We start from the raw sequence: 22,736 nt of genomic DNA, 5'->3' as shown, positions 1-22,736 counted from the left end.
AGAGATTCTCCCCTTAACATACCTTAATCATGTTTTGTGTTGCTCTTCCATTACAATTTCCCTTTCTACTGACAGTTACTATGCATGCCAAACAGACTAAAGAAAAAGCCAACCCAATGTTCAATAACTTAATTGAAGAGTTCAAAGATAGTAATTACTACCATAAAAACAGTAGATGACACAACGAAGAAGGACTTTTTCTGGGAATTTAAATAATTTAAGGAGTATCTGAAAATCTAATTAAAATGGCAGTTGTCTTAATATCAACTTGTGATGCTACAGGAATTGTGATGCTACAGGAATTTGTTGGCCTAGTCCAAGATCTAAAAATTTCTTCTTTGGAACCCCTTCTTCTTCAACTGCAAATATTTTTTGGCCCTGCTGAAACCTTCTATTTTTGTGTGAGTGATTCAGGCACTCTTTGGAGTGATCAGAAAATTCAAACATGGGCTGAGAATAATAAGGAAGAGAATGTTTCATACAAAATGTACAATGGGGTTTTTGTTAATGATTTTCTGGCCTTGTATTTCAATTACTACCTTGGAGATGCCATATTTTTGTAACGTTATCCATTCCGTCTCCAAGCCATTACATTTAGAATGTGGGTATCTGTATGTAGGCTTCTTCCATGACTTTGTTTAAAGGACCAGTACCACCAAATGTCCCCCCCCCAAAATAGCTATAATGATAGGTAAGGCTTACTTCCCCTTGGCTTTTTTTCGGATCTTCAGTTTCAATTTGACCTGCAAAGTGCCCCATAGAAGAAAGGTGAAAAGGCAACAGCAGTTTGAATTCCTCTTTGCGCTGAACAGAAAGTCAGCTTCATACCGATAACCTCATCAGGTATATGACTCTGTATCTTGATATTTTTTTATCCTTGATTCCTTTTAAATTTTTGAATTTGCAAATATAAAGGTTGAACTAATGCACAATAAAAATATTGCTATCCAGCTTTAACATATAATAGGCGATACAAGTGAGTGCATACCTGTAATATCATTTTGTTTGTTAACCCCATACCAAATGTGGCAGATCAAGAAAATCTATCTAAAGCTATTTTAAAATGGGGGGGGCATTATTTACCCCTAGATTCTCTGCATGTTTTTCCCTAACTTACAGTATACACGAGGTATGTTCTGTATGAGTTACTGCAAATTAATTAGCAGCTGGCAGTCAATGCCAACATTTTCATCTTGGACCTCTTACTGTGATGGTAGGAAGTCTGTGAGTGTGACATGAAGAAATGTATATTATTATTTGTGTCATACATAATCCTAATGACTAATTGTATGATTACATTTTAATTATAGCCTCTAGGAGTCCTAGCTCCGTTCATTCATGCCCATGCCGCAAAAGGACGGTCCATTTCAATGTCCACAGGCGAGCATTAGAACAATTCGATTATATTTTTATTGAACACAGTAAAATTTCAGTTAATACTTACAGGGCACAAAGTACAGTCCATTTATCTTCTGTCTGTAGCACAGTGACAGTTCTTGTTACCAAGCAGTGAGAGTTTACACTGTACTGTAGAACAACTCAATGACAGTCAGTCACAGCACAGATAAACTTGACTTTTACAGGCAGCTTTCAGGAATTCACTGTATTGGCAGCAACATAACTGCAGGCTCGGGTTCAGAACTTGCCTGTCCACCCCCCAGGTTTTTTTTGTAATTGTTTTTTCACTTGCGCGAACTGCTGGCGGGCTCACAGGGGGTGCAGGCCCTGGTACAACAGCTCCCCCAGTAGTTCCGCCATTGTGTATTGGGATGAACTTTATGATATAAGTCCTCAAAATCGAGAAGTTTCTGGATATTGGGATCCTTTATTGGGATTGGGATCCTGTATAAATAGCGAAATGTAAACCTTTTTCTTAACCTTGACGCCCCCTTCCAACCCGCACCTCCTGGGCCGGTACTGCAACGCTATTTTAAAGATAAAAAATGGACAGGGGGAAGGGTACTATAATGCAGCAGACCCAGCAGTCCAGGCACTTCTGTTGCCCGTGCCCCCCCGCAGCTACGGGATCTGCTGTATTCACGGTAGGTATTTATGCCATTGACAAGCACTAATATTGATACTTCTTTAATTGTATTACTTGGTAAAGACTGCACTGTACCATAAGATCTGTCACTGTAATATGGATATGGAATACAACTACCCAATACTGTCATTTTCACAGGAATCAATCTACATATAGGAAACCAAAGCAGGTCTACTGCAATAGGGAATGCTACAATGTGTGTCTGGACTGTGAAATAAAGTACATACATTCAGCTTCTTCTATAACGCAATTCCTATGCCAACTGCTTGCAAGGTATAAGATATGACCAAATAAGCATTGATATACAGAAATGTTTGGTTGGTTCATGAAGATGAAATGCCCTTAAGAATTCTAAACTGTAGAGCATGTGTCAGACTTGTTTCACAACTTTTTTAATACACATTAAGGGGGTTATTTACTAAACTCCGAATTTATCTCATTTCATTAAAAAAACAAGACCAAACTCCCATGCCCTTGACACTGTTTAATAATTGAAGAAGTGGAGATGCACACAACTACTTGATCTGTGCAGGCAAACATTATCTACTCAAAGGTCAACGGTCTCATCAACCTGATCTGATTGTACTATATAATACACTGTTTTTTGAGCAATAGGATTTTGGTTTAAATACAGGAAGTGCCTATTTCACCCCATTTTTTCTCTATACCCCTCTACCCATATCCTTATCCTTACTAACAACCCTCCCTTTCCCTTCCCCAACGGTATACCCGGTAATGCGTAGAGAAAAATGTATGCTGAATGAAAGTATGCTGTATACCCAATCTGCTTTATTTTTCGGAAAACAATAAAGAATATTTGGAAATGAATAATTGAAGAACTCAAATTCATTGGATCAGGAAAAAAAACAATAAAATAAAGCGAAAAAATAGAATAGTCAGATTTTTCATGACTTTTTTCCCAAATTGCCTGATTTTTTGGGGGTTTTACCCAACAACCCCAAATTTTTTGGGGATTTTCAGGCTAAACTCGGTCAAATTAGGTTAGGGAAATCTTCCATTGACTTATATAGGACCTCAACAGGTCTGAGATGGTGGATTTTTGGATTCAGGCTTTTTGCCTCAAAAATTGGAGGTTTTTTTTCCACTAAAAATGTGAGTTTTTGCCTCAAAAAGCCCAACCCGGTAAATTCAAGGTTTAGTAAATAACCCCCTTAATGTTTATACATTAATCAATTATTTATTTCCTGCTGTAAACAAGTCAAGCTGCATTACTGGCCACTGATAACCCCCATTATATCATATCGCACTTCAAGTAAAAAATTTCATACATTTATGTTTAGGGAAGACATAAAATTTGGAAATTTGCTGCCAAAGAAAAATGAGGTCTATCTAGTGTCACAAATGCGGGAAATGCCTGGATCAAATACTGCAAATATCTGCAAGCACCATAAAAATGACATTGAATAGCTGTGAAAAGAAAATAACTTCAGTAATATACAATCCATGCAGAAGTCAAATGTTTTAACTTAAGTGGATACATGGATTCAGTAAGAAGCAAAAATAAACATCCTGGGAATATATAAAAGATAAACGCGTAGACAAATGGTGGAGTTTATTACTCCACTGCTGGCACTAAAAGGGTCAAAATTGATTGTTACATCTGCCAGCAACTGTTTTATGAGAATCACTTCTTTGTCAGTTTGCCAGCTTTATGGCTGGGAATTGACAGGCTCTCTTTTTAGAACCAATAGTCTGGTTACTGACATATTTATAGTTGAGGTGTGACTCACTCCTCGGTAATAAGCAATGGAAAGTACTGAGAGCTGTGTGATGGGAAACAATCTCAATTAACTCCTGGGACAGATTATTTATCTATGAGATATGCACATTTGTTCACATTAAACAAATTACTGTATTCACAAACATGAGGCTACATAAACCTTTTTGGATGGTGCGACTGGCTTTCCCTTGGCAACTGGCAAATTGTAGAAATGTAAGAATAATATAGTTCTCCAGTGGTACAAGTGTAGTCTCTGACTATGAGGCTCTTGTTAGTAGATTTGATTTCTTTAGATCATTGCCACTTTCTTTACAGTTCCTCTCTGTCAATCTGTTTGGCCAAATGTGTCTTTAAAAGCATAAGATGAAGCTAGCACTTTTTTTGTTTATATTTAATAGCACAAGAATTATTTATTTTGCCACCTAATCTACTATGCAGCTTTTGCCAGAATCGATCAACTAATTTTAGATAGGGTTCACTACAAGAAACAGAGACATATTATAAGTACTGTCTCAAAATAGAAAAGGTCAACATTTCTGTGGGTCAATGTGGTTTTGCCAAAAGTGAACAGAGCAAGGACCAGAATGGGCTGGCCAATAGGGGGACATGTGTCTGAGATGCTGGAAACTTGTTTTCTACTTAAGAATATGGGTGAGCAAATTTTTTTGATGTGGAAATGACTCCCACATACTTATATGGCGTTGCGCATCAAAAAAACGTCTATGGCGTCACTCATCAAAAAAAATGACGTGCGTCAAAAAAAATTCTCCATACGTCAAAAAAAATTGACGCCCGTAGACTTTAATGGGCATTGGCAACATTTCTCCAGCGGCAAATTTTTGCCGAAACAAAATGGGTCAAAGTCGCTCTGTATATAAGATGGTGACCCCCTGTGACAAGTTTGAAGTCCTGGATCATTGCTGCTATTGACAAGCTGAAACTTTAGGCTGGTGCAATAAGTTCAATATATAAAATATGGCATGTTTAGCCATATTCATTTTTAGGGTTTAGTTCTCCTTTATTAAGCCATTGTATTCTACTTAGCTGATCTGTTATCGGCTACATTAAATTTTAAGTGATTTTTATTATAATAAAGTAGAGACAAATGCTTTTTTTTTGTCAGTTGTTAAAAGCAAAATGACACATCATTATATAATATAAAATTAAGACAAAACAATAATCAAAATGATTGTTTCCACCTAGATGGTATACTATGAGTGCCTGCCTCTCTCAACCAAAAGGAGGAATGGAGGTTTCATTAAGACCCAAACTATGGATGTTTATAGCTTTTGTACATACATCCATTTTCATCAACAATATCTATATTAACAATGCAACTTGTAATTTTTTTTTTCAATTCTTCAAATAACATACTTTTGGGGGCTTATGTAATAAAAGCTGCCTTTAAAATGTTTTTGTAAAATGATAGGGTCGTTACTGCATGAAAAAATATAACTAATGCTCAAGGTTCAAGATATAAATACAGGATCTTTTATTCAGAATGCTTGGGGCCTGGGGTTTTCCGAATAATGGATCGATCTGTAATTTATATCATCATACATAAACCCCCTATATTGTAAACAGCATCAGCTGGAAAAAATGCACGAAATGTGAATCATTTTGCTCTGAGCAACTAATGTTTCCTTTGCACAAAATTAAAATATACATTGTTACTACCTGGTGATAACCGAAAAAATATTGCCCGATTGATGTTTGTGGAAGTACACAGTGAATACAATTCAAAGTTTTAATGAAAAAGCAGTTCATTTACATGAAAAAACTATACCGCCATCATCATTGTTTTACCACCAATATGGATTTAAGAAGATTGGTGACCATCAATCCCAAGCTACTGTTTTATTATTACGGAGAAAAAGAATTTTCAGATATATGTTAAAAATATGAAGCTATAAGGAGATGGACTTCCTGTAATTCATATTTTTTTTGGCTAACTGGTTTCCAAATAAGGCATCCAAAAGTAGTGCAATGAATTTTAATTCATTACTAGCTTTTGTACTAGTGAATATTCCTCACTATTGAGTTTCATTTATTTAAAAATGTTCAAAAGAATTTTGCTGCTCAATTAAAAAAAAAGAGAGCAGAATTGCATACATGTATTAAGATATCCACATTTAACACTAAACTCACTAAACTGAAACTAAAATACATTACAAAAATTACATAATATGATCATTAACTAATTGGTTATGTTGTAATAAATTGTTACAATAAATAATTGGGGGGTTATTTATTAAAGTCCAAATGCTAAAAACTTGAGTATTTTTGCTATAACATCCAAATTTTTGGTGGAAATTAAAACTAGAATTTTTTCGAGATTTATTATACCCAGAGACTTCAAAAGGCAGAATCCGAAAATGCTCACGACTTCAACCTGGCGAGGTCCTGTAGATGTCAATGGTAGAGGTCCTATTTGCAATTTAAAAATATTATTGTCTGCGCTGGGTTTTGGACTTCCACGCGACAATCCAAAAAAGTTGCGGCCTTTTATTTTTTATTGATAAATAAGGAAAAATCGTGGATTCTAGTTTGGTCAGACTTTTATTATCTAAAAAATCTGTTTGGATTTTGATAAATAACCCTCCTTAATCTTGTTTTAACATAATATTTTATTTTCAAATGATAACATTTAATATTGTTAAAGAAGAAAGAAAATTATTCAAATATGATATTTATATCCACTGGACAGACATTTTCAAAAAAAAAAGAGAAAAAAAATGTATAGGATTATTTTTAGACTCTTTTGCATTCATTAAGGCTAGAGGACTCAGAACATGCTCAAATCATTGCATCATTTATCATTGTTAAGCCTCTTTGCTTCCATACCAAAGAATTTGTCTGTTAAAAAAAAAAATCTATATAGGTTGAATGTAATACATAAGACTGCATTGTGAAAGCATTTAGTTAATGTGCTATTACATATTGTAAAGTAAAGGTCGGCCTAAAATTACCAATAAAATGATTTTATGGAATGTAAAGCTTCGGTTTGGCAATTAACTTGAAAAGCAGTTTGTACCTCAGATAACCTCTAAATAGTCTTTTTTTAACTCTAACTTTTGTTCTATTGAATTTTTTGTTGATGCTCACAAAATGATCTGTTACCAAGGTACTATTTTTAATTCTTATCTTCACTGTAAATGGAATTGAATTTTTGTTTATATCAAGAAGTGATGGGCGAATTTTTACTGCAAAATTTGAGAAACGGCAAAAAATTCACTTGAAAATTGAGGCCTACGGCAATTTTGACACTGGCGTTAAGGTCAATGGGTGTCCGAATAGTGTTGACGTGCAACGGCTTTGATGCAAATTACTTTTCCAACGCAAGTCCCACATTTTTTGACGCCAGTGAATTTTTCCGGGGAATTTATTCGCCAGTGGTAAAATTTAGAAATTTGCAGCAGATTCGCGCCTAGCGTATTTATTCGCCCATAACTAATATTAAGTCTTAAAATGGAAACTATACCCCTGAATATTGCAGGTCTCTACAAATAAAGAGAAATACAGATGGAGTACTGTGAATGTTAAATTTTTTACAGCTTTCATAACTCAAAAAAAAAAGTAAAGGTGTGGAAAGAATGCGATGAAGAAGGAATAGGTAGGTAGGGTTAGTTAATCTATAATTGGAGGAGGTAACAGTTTGTTTTTTTTATTTGGGCTGCCATAAGATTTATATATGCATTCCATTTCTGTAATAATTTGGTGGATATTTAGGGGGTTACTGATCAAAGGTTGACTTTGTGAGGTTATTCCTACCTTGAATAAACTCACAACTCGAATGTTTCCTCATCTATGAAAAAACTTGAATGTAAAAAACTTGAATGAATGCAATCGGGGGAAAGTGCGAATACTCAAATTGATCGAGCAAGCTGTAAAAAAACCTCGAATAGCTCGAATGTATTACGTTTTCAAGCGCAAAGCAATTAAAACAACCCTGAAAATCATAAAGGTTAAAAACATCTTTAAATGATTCAAGGGACATCTGCCATTGACTTTTACATGACCTCGACAGGTTTTAGCTGGAGTATTTTCAGATTCGGGCTTTTTGCTGCTTCAGGGCATAATAAATCTTGAAAAATTTGAGTTTTTTTTAACTTGAAAAATTTGAGTTTTTTTTAACTTGAAAAATTTGAGTTTTTACTGAAACTACCTTTGAAAAACTCGAGATTTTCTGTAAAAACACAACCTTTGATAAATAACCCCATTAGTGTATTGACTTTAATGCAATTGGCTAAAATAGGCGCGCGTATAACAATTGTCACGGGCGTTGAAATTGACAATTGAAAATAATTTTGACGCCCATTGAATTTTTCGCCATTTTGCAAACTTTGCGGGAAATTCCCGAATTTTCCTGTGAAGTGAAAAGGGACAAATTCCCCTATCACTTTATGTAAGCTTGAATGTAAAAACACATTGTGATTAAGTTAAGTTATTTTTGTCCTTTTGGTTTTTATTGCAAAAATATTTTAATAATATCACCACTTGAGTTTCAAAATATGCTGAAATGAATAGCGTCCTTCAGTTTTCAGAATTTCTTTTATATAATTTTAATTTACTGACTACAAAAAGGTTAATGTTTATTTAAGTCTATTATGTTCTATTAAAGGGTCACAATTTCTTTTTGCTCTCGTTCCTTTTTCCTGTGTGTTCCTTAACTTCAGGCATATTTATTAAGGCCCATTGCTGTTTCAGGTTTTTACTTTGTCTTTTTCGATTTTAGGATGTTTGTTCCGAGATTATTCTGTAATAATATAAAATCTAATCCATAATAAAGAACAAAAAGTTTCTCAGGTCGTTTGGTACTTTTTTTTTTTTTTTTACAGAGTACCAGATTTGATTGATTTCTTTAGTGCCAAGATACTGGCACCCCCATTATTTTAACCTTTAGGTTAAAACTAGCAATTTCTGGATGTTATTAATTTTGTGCAGAACTCCCATCTGTAGACTGTCTCAGCCTTTGCTTATTGTAGCTATTCATACATTTGCAAATGTGTAGTTCATTAAACATGTGTGGCACTTTCTTTTACTGTATGTTTAATTACTATGGCAGTCCCTCTGGAAGCTTTATTGGGTTGTGGCGCCGGCGTCCATTTTTTTTTTACGCTGGTGAATATTCATGGCGGTTTCGCGAATTTATTCGCCTGTGGCACATCGCGGGAATTTGCCGCTAATTCGCGCCTGGTGAATAAATTCACCCATCACTAGTCGCAGAGAGCTTTTTTTCGGCTTTTCTCAATCCCCAGTGTCAGCTTCATTTTAACAGGAGAATGGAATGTCTTGTGTCCTTTTCCTGTTTTTTTTTTCCTTGTATAACTGCTCTGCTGGATTGAAGCCCAATATTGCATGAATAAACCAAGTCTGGGGCTACTGGTTCAAGCAAGGTTACTATGACATGGGAATATCACTCATTCACACAGGTAATCATAACACATATTTTATAGCGAAAGATAACATACTAACAATGAATGCCTTAAGAGCTTTTTTTTATAAAGCTGGCAGAAAAAACTTTTTTTCATTTGAAAACCATCTACTTAGTAAATATTTTTCAAGAGTGTACAGCTAAATCTAAAAAAAGAAAGGTACAGAGTTGTATAACCCATAAAAAAAACATTTTATTGTAGAATTCATACAAAAAATAATCTCTTGACATTTTACACTTAGCCTTGGAAATGAAATGTAAAATTTGTTGTCATGGTCATGTTCCCAAGGGAAGAATTTTTGTTTATAAATAGAATTTACAGGATAGATTATTTAGTTATCGAATGCCAACATTATTTTGCTGAGTAACACGGCTGTTAAATTAATACAGCCATGGGCATCCCTTCAGGTTGGAATTTTATTACAGGAAAAGTAATTTGATCAGCAGCACCATAAGTAACATCCCAGAAAAGTCTTGCTTACTAAAAAAAAAAAAAGTCAGACTTGCTTACTAAAAAAGTAAATCTTATTGATAAGTCTACGTGAAAAGGCTAGTGACAGAAGAACAAAAAGTTCATTATGTGTTTATGACATGAATGAATGTCATAAAGGTTTATCAGGAGCACCTGGATTTGTGCATATGAACATGTACCCGTAGTTTTAAAGCAAAGCCAGGGTCAGGTGCTAATCCCAGCTAAAGATCAGTTTCTCTTTTTAGTTTAAGATCATCAGTACAGTTAAAGAGCACATAACTGTAAGGTTATGCACCTGGGATATAAAAATCACAAGCCACTTACCCTTAATGAGACAATATTTAGCAAATATTTATTAGAGAAGGACCAAGGGTACTGGAGAGATGGGACTCTCATTCATTGTGTTCATAATTATACTCTGGCTCAGCATTAATGATGGGCGTATTTCTCTCGTTTCGCCCGAAAAAATTTAGAATTTCCAGTGAAATTCACATAACGGCGGAAAATTTGTGGAACACAAATTTTGATGCCAGCGTCAATTTGTGGGCGTCAAAATCTCCATTGGCGGCAATTCCGCTGCACATTAAAGTCAATGGCCTGATGGCGGTGAATTTTCACATCAAATTTGCAAAGTTAATCTCTTGCAGCAAAATGCAGAAATTCACTGCAAATTCGTGCCTGCCGAATAAATTCACTACTCAGCATCAATTGGGTGCTATTTTTGCTACATACCAAAAAGCAGGTAGGAACTCAATAAAATCACTTAGGTCACCAAAACATATAATTAAAAATACATATCTTTATTAAGATAACATCTCAATTGCTTTATGCCTTTTGTGCCCCATAAGCACAAAACACATGAAAACGTATATTGCTATTCTTGCTGTTCCCCTTGTTAGCCCACACTTCCCGTGGGAATAACTTTTTGGATGAATAAGGATTTCTGATCCCTATTAAAAGCCAAGGGCCATTTCTCTGTCTTCCACATGTGATATAGATTGACAAGCAGCTAAACTGCTTTCTTCATCAACTCACTGAGACAAAAGATAAGGATGCTTCAGGTTTACCGACAAGGGATATTTATACAGGTATGGAATCTGTTATCCAAAAACCCATTATCGAGAAAGCTCTAAATTACAGAAGGTCTGTCTCCCATAGACTCCATTTTATCCAAATAATCCAAATATTAAAAATTATTTCCTTTTTCTCTGTAGTAATAAAAAAGTACCTTGTACTTGATCCAAACAAAGATATTTAATTCTTACTGGAAACAAAACCAGCCTAATGCGTTTATTTAATGTTTACATGATTTTATAGTAGGGTTAAGGGGAAAATCCAAATTATGGAAAGATTAATTATCCAGAAAACCCCAGGTCAAGAGCATTCTGGATAACAGGTCCCATACATGTAAAAGAATGATGCTACTAAAGGCCTACATGAGATAGGATAAATGCATATATTGTTAACCAAACAGATATCAGTTCTACTAACCATTTTCTGAAGTTAGATTTGGTCACTGAGTAAGGTAAGGCAACCTAGAAAGGACATGTCATAAAATTACACCAAAAATGTATCATAAAGTAGTAGGTGGACGAGTAACATCATCATTTATAGAACAGTGCATAATAGCATAATAAAGCATAATAAACAGCTAAGCACATATTTTAATTTCATAGGAGGAAACAATGCCTCAAAGAGAAATTGTAAAGCTAAAAAGTAAGGATGCTGCTGAGTACCTTTTATTTGTGCAGGTAAATTAAGTTGAAAAGTGATATATATATATATATATATATATATATATATATATATATATATATATATATATTGTGGCAAGCTGGCGGCTTGTACACGTAACTTTTAGGGGGATTAGTCAATGGCGAGCAGGCAGCATAGGAGAAAGGAGCATGAAGACAGGGACACACAGCTTCTTCAAGGAAAATACAGGTTTATTTTCCCACTTTTCAAAGACAGTCAATAATCCACATACACAGGGGTGACCATTTTATCATTCAAACAAATAATAAAATAAAAACCTAGCCCATTGGGCACTACCTTCACACCTTGAAGCAGTCCCTGACTAGGCTGGGCCCCTTGTGGACTACCAGCAAACAAAACAATTGTTGTGGCTCACCCCTGTACTCACAGTCTTGGAGTGAACCTTTTAGCCTCCTGGCTTTTCTCCAATGTCCCACACAGACAACAACTCTGGCTCTTAGTCACAGCCACGGGCTCCCTCTGCTTCTGGCAGGATCAGGCGGCACTCCCAGCTCCTCTGGGAGTTCCTCACACAGCCAGGTCTCCTACCTGCTGTGCCCTGTTGAGAGACACACTCTCCTATTCCAATTAACTTTAAATAGTCTTTCCACAGGACAGCTTTCCTGTGGAAGGTGAACTCCAATCTCTGGACTGGCTCTATGGAATGGAGTCCCTGACTACTAAAGTCTTTAAACAGAGCGCTGATTCTCTGTTTCATAACTCCCTTCCTGGAACCTCTCACAGTCCCTGGGGCGAAATTAAAGGCTAGAGTGACCTTTTTCCTCCTTTTCCTAGTCACTCTACCACATATCCCCCCTCTCTGCTTCAACCCGTAGGGGTGAGCACATTGAAACCCTAATAGAAATTCTTTTTCTCTTAAAGGGATTTCTACCTCTATACTCCCCACTCTTTCTGTGGATAAAGGGCTAGGGATCTGCATTTCATCACCCTGACAACCAGGGTGTATACTTGGGCACTTTTTAGCCTGTAACATATTGAACCCATATGTTTCAATCACCGTGTACACACATAGGCTGCTTTGCATACTTGACCCTCTCTCAGGCATCACCATGCGTTTGCCTTTGTTTTTCAATTTACTCCCCCAGATTATCATGCCTGAACCATGGGAGTCACTTTCACCACATGCAGTTACACTTTCTGCCACTAAGCCTGAACCTGCACAGAGAGGCTTAGTTTTCCTTAGAATACCCCCACCAATGGAAGGTATAACGCTCTTGGATGAACCCTTTAAGGCAACCTTATTACCTCTATCACAGGGATTCAACACATGTATGGCTATGGGAGTGGTCACACACAACTCCTGCTTTTTATTAACTGGGGAAGATACTTTGGCTGGACTTGTATCAACCCAGTCAGACACACATGCTTTGGCATCACAATCATGCTGTAAGAAAATTACCTGAGTCGCGGCGGCGTGGACGGCCGCCACGCCGCCGCGCTCCTTCTCCGTCGGCTTCCGGGTCCTAGTGCGCGCGCGGCGCGCATGCGCATTATTTAAAGGCGCAGGCGCGCTGACGTCATACAAAGGCGCGAATTTCAAATGTATTTAAAGGTACAGTTTTACTTTATGCATTGCCCGTGATAGGATATTGTTTCCTGGTGCTTCTGAGCCTTGTGCTATATTCTGAACCTGTTTGAATCCGGTTTTTGACCTCTGCCTGTTTCCTGACGACGCTCCCATCTGAATCCTGACCTGTGCCTGTTAACCGACTACTCTATTGCCTGAACCCCTTCTGCTTGATACCCGGTTTTGACCCTTTCCTGCCTGACGATCCTTGCTATCTGCCTGCCTCGACCCAGCCTGTCTGACTATCCTCTCTGCCTCATCCTTGCCTGTAACTGTGATCCTCGGCCCAAAAGACTCTAGATACCTGCCGTGCCCCATTGCTTGCCAGAACTCTAGCCTTGCCCACTCATAAGTCCAAGTGGCACCCCAGTAGGCGGAGGGCCTTCCCGAAGCCCAAAAGTGGTCACACATACTGGTGAAGAGAGCTCTGACCACGGTGCTTGGCTCTAGTTCTGGTATTGGGTGCCGGCCGTGACACATGCACACTCTGCCTTTTACATTTACCCACTGTAGGGTGTCTTTCTTGGTCACAGATTTGTGTCACACACACTGACACACAATCAGTTATATGCTCAGTGGTAGCAAGCAACTCACATTTGGCAGCATTATGAGTATTCATACTGGACTCATCCACTGACAGACAGACACTTTCTGTCTGCAATACTCCTTCTACGGCCTGTAGAACTGGAGTGGGGTCACACACAGGATCTGGGGTATCCAGAATCTCACAATCTGGAGCCTTAAGAGGAAGTTTAACATCAATTTTACTTTCCTCTACATTCACACCATGTGGCTTACCACCATTGGTTACCATGTTATCTTTTTCAACAACACACTCAGTTTGGTTGCCACTCAACATACACTCACCGAGTTTAACACAACCCTCTGTCTCTAAGGGTTCACTGTAGGTGGTCTGGGAATCCCCACCTGAATCACTTTTCTCACGCAAGTCTTTACTTTTAAAGTATAGGTCAAATGCCTCCTTTAGTTTCACCCTTGCATCGTCACACTTTTTAAAGGGGTAATTATCCGTTATGTGACCTGGGCCAAAACAATATGTGCACTCTGTTTTGCACACAGCCTCAAACTTGCACACCCACTCTTGCACGTTATACATGGGGCAGGGCTTAAGGTTTACTTCACCTTTAAGATACCCTCCATCTGAATTACCAACACAATTTTCACTCATATTGTGTTGCACACACTCACTTTCTGCTTCCGCATGTTTCCCACTGTGAACAACCTCCTTCACAGGCTCTAGGGGAACATTACATTTAGGGGTCACCCCTACACTTTTCTCTATGGGTGTTAATTCATTCCCCACAGTCACACTTTCAGAATTCACCTCTGAACATTTTTCAGCAAAATTAAACATCACATTTTGCATAGGATAAATATTACCCAACTGGTATAACTGCCCCACATGCAATACTTCATTGTTATTTAATGAGTCCCGAACTAAGGAAAAGTCTGTTCCCTGAACAATGTCTCTCCGGACCTTGCCTGTAAATAAAGAGTCGCAGTCTTTCAACCCACCAGCCTGCTGTTCCCTTTCCACCACCCCTTTAAGAATAGTCTCACCATTCCTGTAGCAGGGCCTCCGGTGTGGAACCGCTGGGGATGAATTCTCGCCAAATATGCCAGACTGGACTTTGAATCCAGACGCAGTAGACTCTCCTGGCACTTGTGAAGCCTCTCTCACTTCTAGCCGCTTTAACACTGGACAGGTCGGGACACACTCACCAACTCTGTGGCATCTCCAGCATGGCTCCTCCATGTGGCTTAGGTCATCCCTCTTCATCTGTCTCACTTTACACTGCTGTAACACCAAGACATCCTGTCTGTACAGCTCTCTCTGTGGTACACAGAAAACATTAGTCTCTTTCACTGAAGACTTTGTAGGAGCCTCCTTTGCTCCTGGCAACTCACCAACACCAGCTACGGACTCAGCTACTGGCCTTACTTTCGCCCACATTTGCAGCTGTTGCGGAACAGTAACACTGAACTTTTGCTGCCACTCTCTCAGGTCCTGCAGCACTTTGGAACGCTCACCTGGCTTGCATCTAGCCGCAGCGCTCTCCTTTACCATCCGCGAAGTTTCTCTCACTTCCGGTGTCTTTACCACACTCGCTGTGCGGACTCTCTCCCAATCGTTGTGGAACTGCATCCACCAGTCGCCACCTTGCTGTTCCTGTTTCTTTAACACAGCCCTCACAGCCTCCTGCTGAACAGCTGAAGAATAGGGATTAGCAGCACAATTTGCCATATTCATCACTGGCTTAAAGGTAAAGTCTCTTAGGCTCATCAGCCCTTTAAACAGGTGTATGTCTTTTTAATTGCTCCTTATTTTGCCCGCATCCGATGTGGCAAGCTGGCGGCTTGTACACGTAACTTTTAGGGGGATTAGTCAATGGTGAGCAGGCAGCATAGGAGAAAGGAGCATGAAGACAGGGACACACAGCTTCTTCAAGGAAAATACAGGTTTATTTTCCCACTTTTCAAAGACAGTCAATAATCCACATACACAGGGGTGACCATTTTATCATTCAAACAAATAATAAAATAAAAACCTAGCCCATTGGGCACTACCTTCATACCTTGAAGCAGTCCCTGACTAGGCTGGGCCCCTTGTGGACTACCAGCAAACAAAACAATTGTTGTGGCTCACCCCTGTACTCACAGTCTTGGAGTGAACCTTTTAGCCTCCTGGCTTTTCTCCAATGTCCCACACAGACAACAACTCTGGCTCTTAGTCACAGCCACGGGCTCCCTCTGCTTCTGGCAGGATCAGGCGGCACTCCCAGCTCCTCTGGAAGTTCCTAACACAGCCAGGTCTCCTACCTGCTGTGCCCTGTTGAGAGACACACTCTCCTATTCCAATTAACTTTAAATAGTCTTTCCACAGGACAGCTTTCCTGTGGAAGGTGAACTCCAATCTCTGGACTGGCTCTATGGAATGGAGTCCCTGACTACTAAAGTCTTTAAACAGAGCGCTGATTCTCTGTTTCATAACTCCCTTCCTGGAGCCTATCTCAGTCCCTGGGCGAAATTAAAGGCTAGAGTGACCTTTTTCCTCCTTTTCCTAGTCACTCTACCACAATATATATATATATATATATATATATATATATATATATATATATATATATATATATATATATATATATATATATATATATATATATATATATATATACAGTGTAGAAGGCTTTAGCACACACTTCAGGAGTTAGGGACCTGGGTGCAATCCAGAAGTAAAATATCCACGACAAAAAAGCTGAAGCACACCAGGATTTTCTTCAAGAAATGTAAAACTGTTTATTCCATCAACGTTTCGGCTCTCGAGTGGAGCCTTTATCAAGATAAAGATTACAACAAAGTGAAAACTATTTAAAGACTCACCCAGCTCACTCCCACCTCCCAGTGACGCCCCCTTTCAGGTGTGAGGGATAATTAGAAAATTCATTAGTGTGACTGGTTCTTCCAATAGATACATTCTGTAGAAGCAAATACATATAAAACACAGAATGTGAAATACAGTGTATAACGTGCTATATATAAATATTAAATATTAAACATCAAAATAGAATTTATATATAAAAACACTTAAAAATCCACAAAAAGGATTACCAGTATCAAAACCTAAAAACAAACTGTTTGCAGAGATCGCTATATTATACTTGACAATCATTTTACAGAATCTACCCCTTTTATCTTTTATCCAAAAAAGGAGAAAAAGAGCAATATTCATTGAGACCGCGAGGGGCCACGGTGTCCAAAGTTTTAATCCAATAAACTTCTTTTTGCAAAAGTAACCGGTCCCAGTCACCCCCCCTATTAGGTTCAGGTACCAAGTCAATCCCCATGAATCTCAAAGTGGGTAACCCATGTCCCTTTGCTAAAAAATGTTTGGGTAGTGGTAAATCCGATTTTCCCGATTCAAGTGCCCGTTTAATTGAGGATCTATGATTGCCCATTCTCTATATATATATTTTTTTTTTTATTTATTTATTATTTATTTTCAACAAACACTATGGTAAAAAAGAGTGTGAACCAGGTCTTCCCAAACTAAAGATGAGTGTAGGCTCATGTCAATTTAATAGCAAATGCTCCCAATTTTGCTGGCTCTGTACTCATTTGAGGAGGTGCAACCCTTAGTGCTATAGGACTTGCGGCTGAGAGAAGTATAAATGTTTGGTGTAAGAGAGTGCTGTCACACAACATTGCAATGTATCTAATCTATTCTAATGAAGTAGGATCAGAACACTTGTTTGTGGATTAGATAATTATAGAATAAATACTATTTCTGTGTAAAGAACCACAGCAAAAACTTTATGTATCTAATTTCACAATCACATTATTGTATATTTAGACACTTCACTGGGTGTGTGTGTCTCAGAATATCATCACTATGACTTCTGAAAATGTCCATCATTACAAACAACCTCACATCACCTCCTGGCCAATAATACAACTATGCAAATTACATCTAGATACATGGGCATTTGCCCAGCAACTAGGGAGATCAGGAAGTATAGGGATTTAAAGCCATAGGGGCACATTAACCCTATGGGTCCCTACATATGTTACAGTATGTGTTAAACTTGGTTGTGGGCTTGAGTCCAGATCTCTTGGCAGCCTATCCACACCCCAGCTTTTTGTTCACTGATTCTATGTACTACCAAGTCAATGTAAGCTGTTTTTATTTTAAATATATTGGGAAGCAAAACTAGGTCATTTTTGTAAGCTAACAGTATTTATGCTGCGTTATAGTGACAGTTCTCAGTGGTTCCAATTAAATGTTAATCTCTCGAGGTTTTCCAAAATTCTAAGAAAATACTGATTTCAGCAATTCCACCTAATATATATGGCATACTTTTTAGATTACTGATTTGCTTACCTGACTATATTAGTTAGCACTGGCATCCTGTATATTCTAGTCTATGTTTATAGGGAGTTCTTCACAAGAGACTAACTTTACGAATTTTACAATTAAACTGTAATGCATTCCAAGTCCCAAAGAACAGCCATTGCTGGCTACGAATGGTTTAAGGCACTGAGAATGAATGCAGGAGCATTATTGGTCAATAGTTATTGCTTTTTTAGTGTATTGTTTTAAAACTAAAGCAGGTAATCATGGTAGTTGTATATCATTAAATGGCATTTCCCACTGCTAACAAAAAAACCTGAAGGTCACTTCATTGTTTTCTTCTGTTCAGAAAATGGTACATAGATGGTCATTTATTGTTTGCTTGTAATTACACATGGTAATTGATTTTATTATAATCAACCACAATAATAGGTGAATCTTTTCCATCATATTACTCTTTGCATCTATGTATAGAGTAACTCCTTTAGTGGACATACTGTACATGTGTGTATGTACATGGATGTAGGAGGATATATCTTATTGACTTTGTCAAATGGCATATTTTGCTTAACCCAGTACCGGATCCATACATTCATTTTTTCCAAATTTATGCTGAATAAAATAAATGCTAAACAAAATGCAATCTTCCTTGAGAGCATATACAGTAAGTCCTTTATAATACTGACACATTGCAGTTATCTAACAAAAAATGATAACCATGCACATTTTGGCTGCACAATTTCACACTGTAACCAAACATAGCTGTTGGTCGGTATTCGAAAGCCTGCATTAAATGCTTCCAGGTCAGTGAGAGTAACCACAGAGACAGATTTACAGAAATCAGGGATATTCTAACTGGAAGATTTTTGTTGAGTTTGTTGTTTGGGTCTTTATAAATACCCCCTTGATGTTGATGATGCTGACTGTGTTTAGTTGTTCAGATCATCCTAAGGATCTAAACAGAGGTATGTTTTCCCTCCTTGAGTTTTGTCATAGTGTAATATAGAGAATATAATATTTCCATAGTTAGTTTTATATGCTTGGTAACAATAAGACGACTAACTGTGCGCTGCTTAGCAGTTCTCATTTGTGTTATTCTTGCATGTGTAGTTTGGTTTGGGCCACCTACTTTGGAGAACAAGGGAGCACAGAGGGAGATTTTTAATCTCCTTTAGCATCTTTATAAAACCTAAGATGGAGCTGGGAAAGATGAATCAAATAAGCAAGAACATTTTGAAGGGGATGACTAAACTGGTAATAAAGTAATGGATAGAAATGCTGTATTTTTTTTTTTTACTGAACCAGCCCAGAAGTTTGGAAGCCGTATAACAGTAATGTACCAGACCTTCAATATTGTCCACATGAGCTCCCCACCTTGTATCTTGTTAGGCCATGCTCAATATTATCTGGGCAGATGTTGAGAGGCTAAGCCTGGAGGGTTGTTGGAACTCTTCAAGTGTAAAAAAAGTTTCATTTCTCATAGGGGCTGGTGCTGCAGGGTTGTTTATTTTAATGTTGATGAGTAATGGACTGGTTACGGAGCATTTTTATTTAGCCTTATATTGTGACTTTTATTATATATTGTATGTATTCCTTAAGCTTAGGTAACCAATAACAGCCTAGAATATGTGCTATAAATCTGCAAAAAAAGACGATGGGCTGCTACTTGGGGTATCTTCAGAGGCACAGATCTTCAATCAGAAATCACCTTGGGGTTATACAGAAGCTAAAAACATTATGCTTTATTGAGCTATAGTTTTCTTTTTAAGGAATGAATTGACCATAATGAATAAGATTAACCTTATCTCTCTAAGTATTAAAAAAATAGCACCCTCTTTTTCAGGTCAAATGATATTGCTGACATTTCTGCAATTACAGTTGTAAAGTGCATTTCGAACATACGATACTGCAGAAAAGAATCAAATCAGCATTCAAATGCTTTTACTAAAATGTAACCAAAAAGTCCCTAACTAATACTTATAACTCACAGCAATAACTACAGAACAAACACTGGCTTATGCTGCTGCTCACTGATTCTAGCTGAGGTCTGCAGAATAATAATAAAGAGCAGCTGTGCAATTTTTGCTTGCTGGCTAGAAGAGATATATGTATCTTGTGCATCAATCAACATTTGCTTTAATTTGTTTAGTTCTGAATATTTACAGCATTTCGTCAGTCAGTGCTGCAATTCATTGTTTCTCATTCTCAGCTTTTATTTCAACCTCCTCCGACTGATTATCTTTAGTAAGTATGGACAAAGTGGCAAAAAATAACTTTACATTTGGAAAAGGCCCTTCCTTCTACAGTACTTCTTGGAATTACTTACTACAGTTACTCCATTAAGGATTCACATATCAGAGTCCACTCTAGGTAATAAGTACCGTATATTTTGGTCATGGGGTGCCTTCAGGGGTGCTTCGCCAATGAGGAGAACTGAGAATTTCGCCTCAGGCAGCAGCACCCCACTAGGTACCAGGGGAGGCAAAAATGCCACTACTGGTACTGTAAGAGCCGAATTTCTGGTTTGAAAACCGGAAATTCGGTTCTTCTAATGCAGAGAGCGCAATTATGCTCTCTGCGCTATTGTCCTGGCCCTCTCTGCCGCCCTCATGGACCCCCCCTGACCCCCTACGGCGCAAAAAGGTGAGCGCACGGGGAGGGGGGCAGCACCAACTGCAAGCTGCCTCAGGAGGCGGAGGGGCCAGGATCGCCCCTGGGTGCCTTATCAGGACGCGGTGTCCTGCCCTGTATTAAGTGCCCGCTGTAAAGGCAAATGGTATATATTGGGCCCGTGTCCTTTGGGGGGGGATGTCAACATGAGGCTACTCTAGGCTATAGCCTAGGGGCTCAGAGTGATTAGGAGCCAATCTAGCTTTTTGAATTGTTATTTTTATTTTATTTTCTAGAGAAATTTTTTTTATCTGCCCTGCTGGACCTGGGTCTGATCAGGACTGGTGCACAGTATCTGCTAGGACAACATTAGGCAGCCAAACATGGCAATGTGTGTGCACCTGAGCTCTCGTGTCGCGTTTGGTGCAAGCTAGTAAACATGCACACCAAACATGGCACATCTCAGACAGCTTGGATGCATGGCACACACGTGCCTTGCCTTGTCTGGCTGCTTACTCTTCTCTCAGCAGGTACCAACTATACAGCTGTCCCAACTGGACCCAGGCCCAGCAGTGCAGATGACAATATATAAAAAATACAAATAATAATTGGAAAACATCTAGATCTTGTGTCTCCAGGTGCACCCAGGACCCTGATTACTTGTTCTAGATTTCTAAACTTTTGGGAGTGGGAGTAACCTAGAAAGGGGGGGGGGGCTGTGCAAAGTGTAGCCTATGGGCCTCAAATCTCATTAATCCATCACTGAATGTCAATGCAGAAGGCTTCTAAGTGGACTAATGATTTATATCAATTCTGTTTGTAAGAATGTGACTTTACTTGCAATTTCAAGTTTACCCTGTTTAGTGCAAGACATAAGAACCACCACACATATTTAGAATGTTCAGTACAACATTATATTAATGACCTAATGTTGAAAAACATGGTATAGTGGCCCTTTATATATCTGCTCGTAATACAAGCTATGAAATATTTAACTTAGTTGGCCAAAGTGTCTGACAAACATTAAGTTAAATTGAAGAAATTCACACTTTCTCTCCTTAAATCCAATTCGATATCTCCAAAATAGTCTGCATAAAATAGCTTAAATGGGATCATTGTTAACACTCAGACAGAGAATGTAATGCATTATATATTGTTCCCTGCTGGTCTGCATTACTAGTGTGTTCAGACTGATAATAAGTGCTTAATAATTACCAACCAATGGATTATGCTAATTTCTGTCTCATGGGGTTTAAACACTGTTTGTCTTTAATTGCATGAAAATGTATAACTTACAGTGTCATAACATATAAATAACTATGAAGAAAAGTTTATGTTTAAGTCTTACTCTTTTAGAAAGTTCTGAAAAGTATGATGCATATATTTGAGCTTCAGATAATGATTTAATTCTTTGAGCTCTAAAATTTTTCAGGGCCACTCACCGAAAAGGACAACTTTTACCAAATGTGTTATTTTGTCAGTAATAACTCTGTGGTGCTTTTAAAAGAAATCACATGCAATCACAAGTCTATCCATATCCCCCCTGGTTTGAGGAGTTGGAGTTATGACCTTGATATTATATTTGGGAGACACCCTGCAATGCTCTCTTTTGGGCCGCTACAGCAAAAGATAAAGAAGTTTGCACCTTCTGCCAAATGTTACACAAGTGATCAACCAACAAATTAACAGCAGGGATATTTGAGGAATGACCAGAAAATGAAAAGGCTCTAGGGTAATAGGCAAAAACAGTAAATAAAGGAGATTGCATGAGTAGCATCATTGTAAGCAAACCTCAGCCCATGGCAGAAAGTCTGCCCAAAGTAATTGATTATTGGAGACGTATAACATGTAACATAATGTTCCAATGACTGATTTGCTCTTTCTGTCTGGCTGTTCATCTGGGGATGGTAAGCTGAGGAGAAAGACAAATCCGTACCCATAAGTGAACAAAAGGCCCGCCAAAAGCTAGACACAAACTGAACAACCCTATCAGAAACAATGTTTGATGGGCCCCCATGAAACGTAAATCTATTAGATATGAGAAGAGGGAGAGGAAGGGAATAAAATGAGACATTTTACTAAACAGGTCCACCACCACTACCACCCAACAGTATAACCTTTAGAGGAAGCATTTCTATAATAAATTCCATGGAGACATGGGTCCATGGAAGCGACTGTAGCAGCCCCTGAGGTAAAGACCTGAGGAAGGTTTAGAATATTGA

The 22,736-nt window shown here is 38.1% G+C and overlaps 1 protein-coding gene across 1 annotated transcript; it reads right to left on the bottom strand.

The window, feature by feature from the left end:
- Positions 1-276: 276 nt before the first annotated feature.
- Positions 277-15,123, bottom strand: LOC121397293. Its single transcript, XM_041573903.1, has 3 exons — positions 13,513-15,123; positions 12,189-12,848; positions 277-450 (listed from the first exon to the last, which is right to left on the bottom strand). The coding sequence occupies exons 1-3, from the start codon at positions 15,121-15,123 to the stop codon at positions 277-279; spliced, it is 2,445 nt and encodes an 814-aa protein (XP_041429837.1).
- Between the last annotated feature and the right edge of the window lie 7,613 nt (positions 15,124-22,736).

Source organism: Xenopus laevis, chromosome 8L (genome assembly GCF_017654675.1).
Source record: "Xenopus laevis strain J_2021 chromosome 8L, Xenopus_laevis_v10.1, whole genome shotgun sequence".
In the NCBI taxonomy this organism is placed as follows: domain Eukaryota; kingdom Metazoa; phylum Chordata; class Amphibia; order Anura; family Pipidae; genus Xenopus; species Xenopus laevis.
The sequence above is the reverse complement of the archived record's forward strand: the minus strand, read 5'-3'. Positions and strand labels throughout refer to the sequence as shown.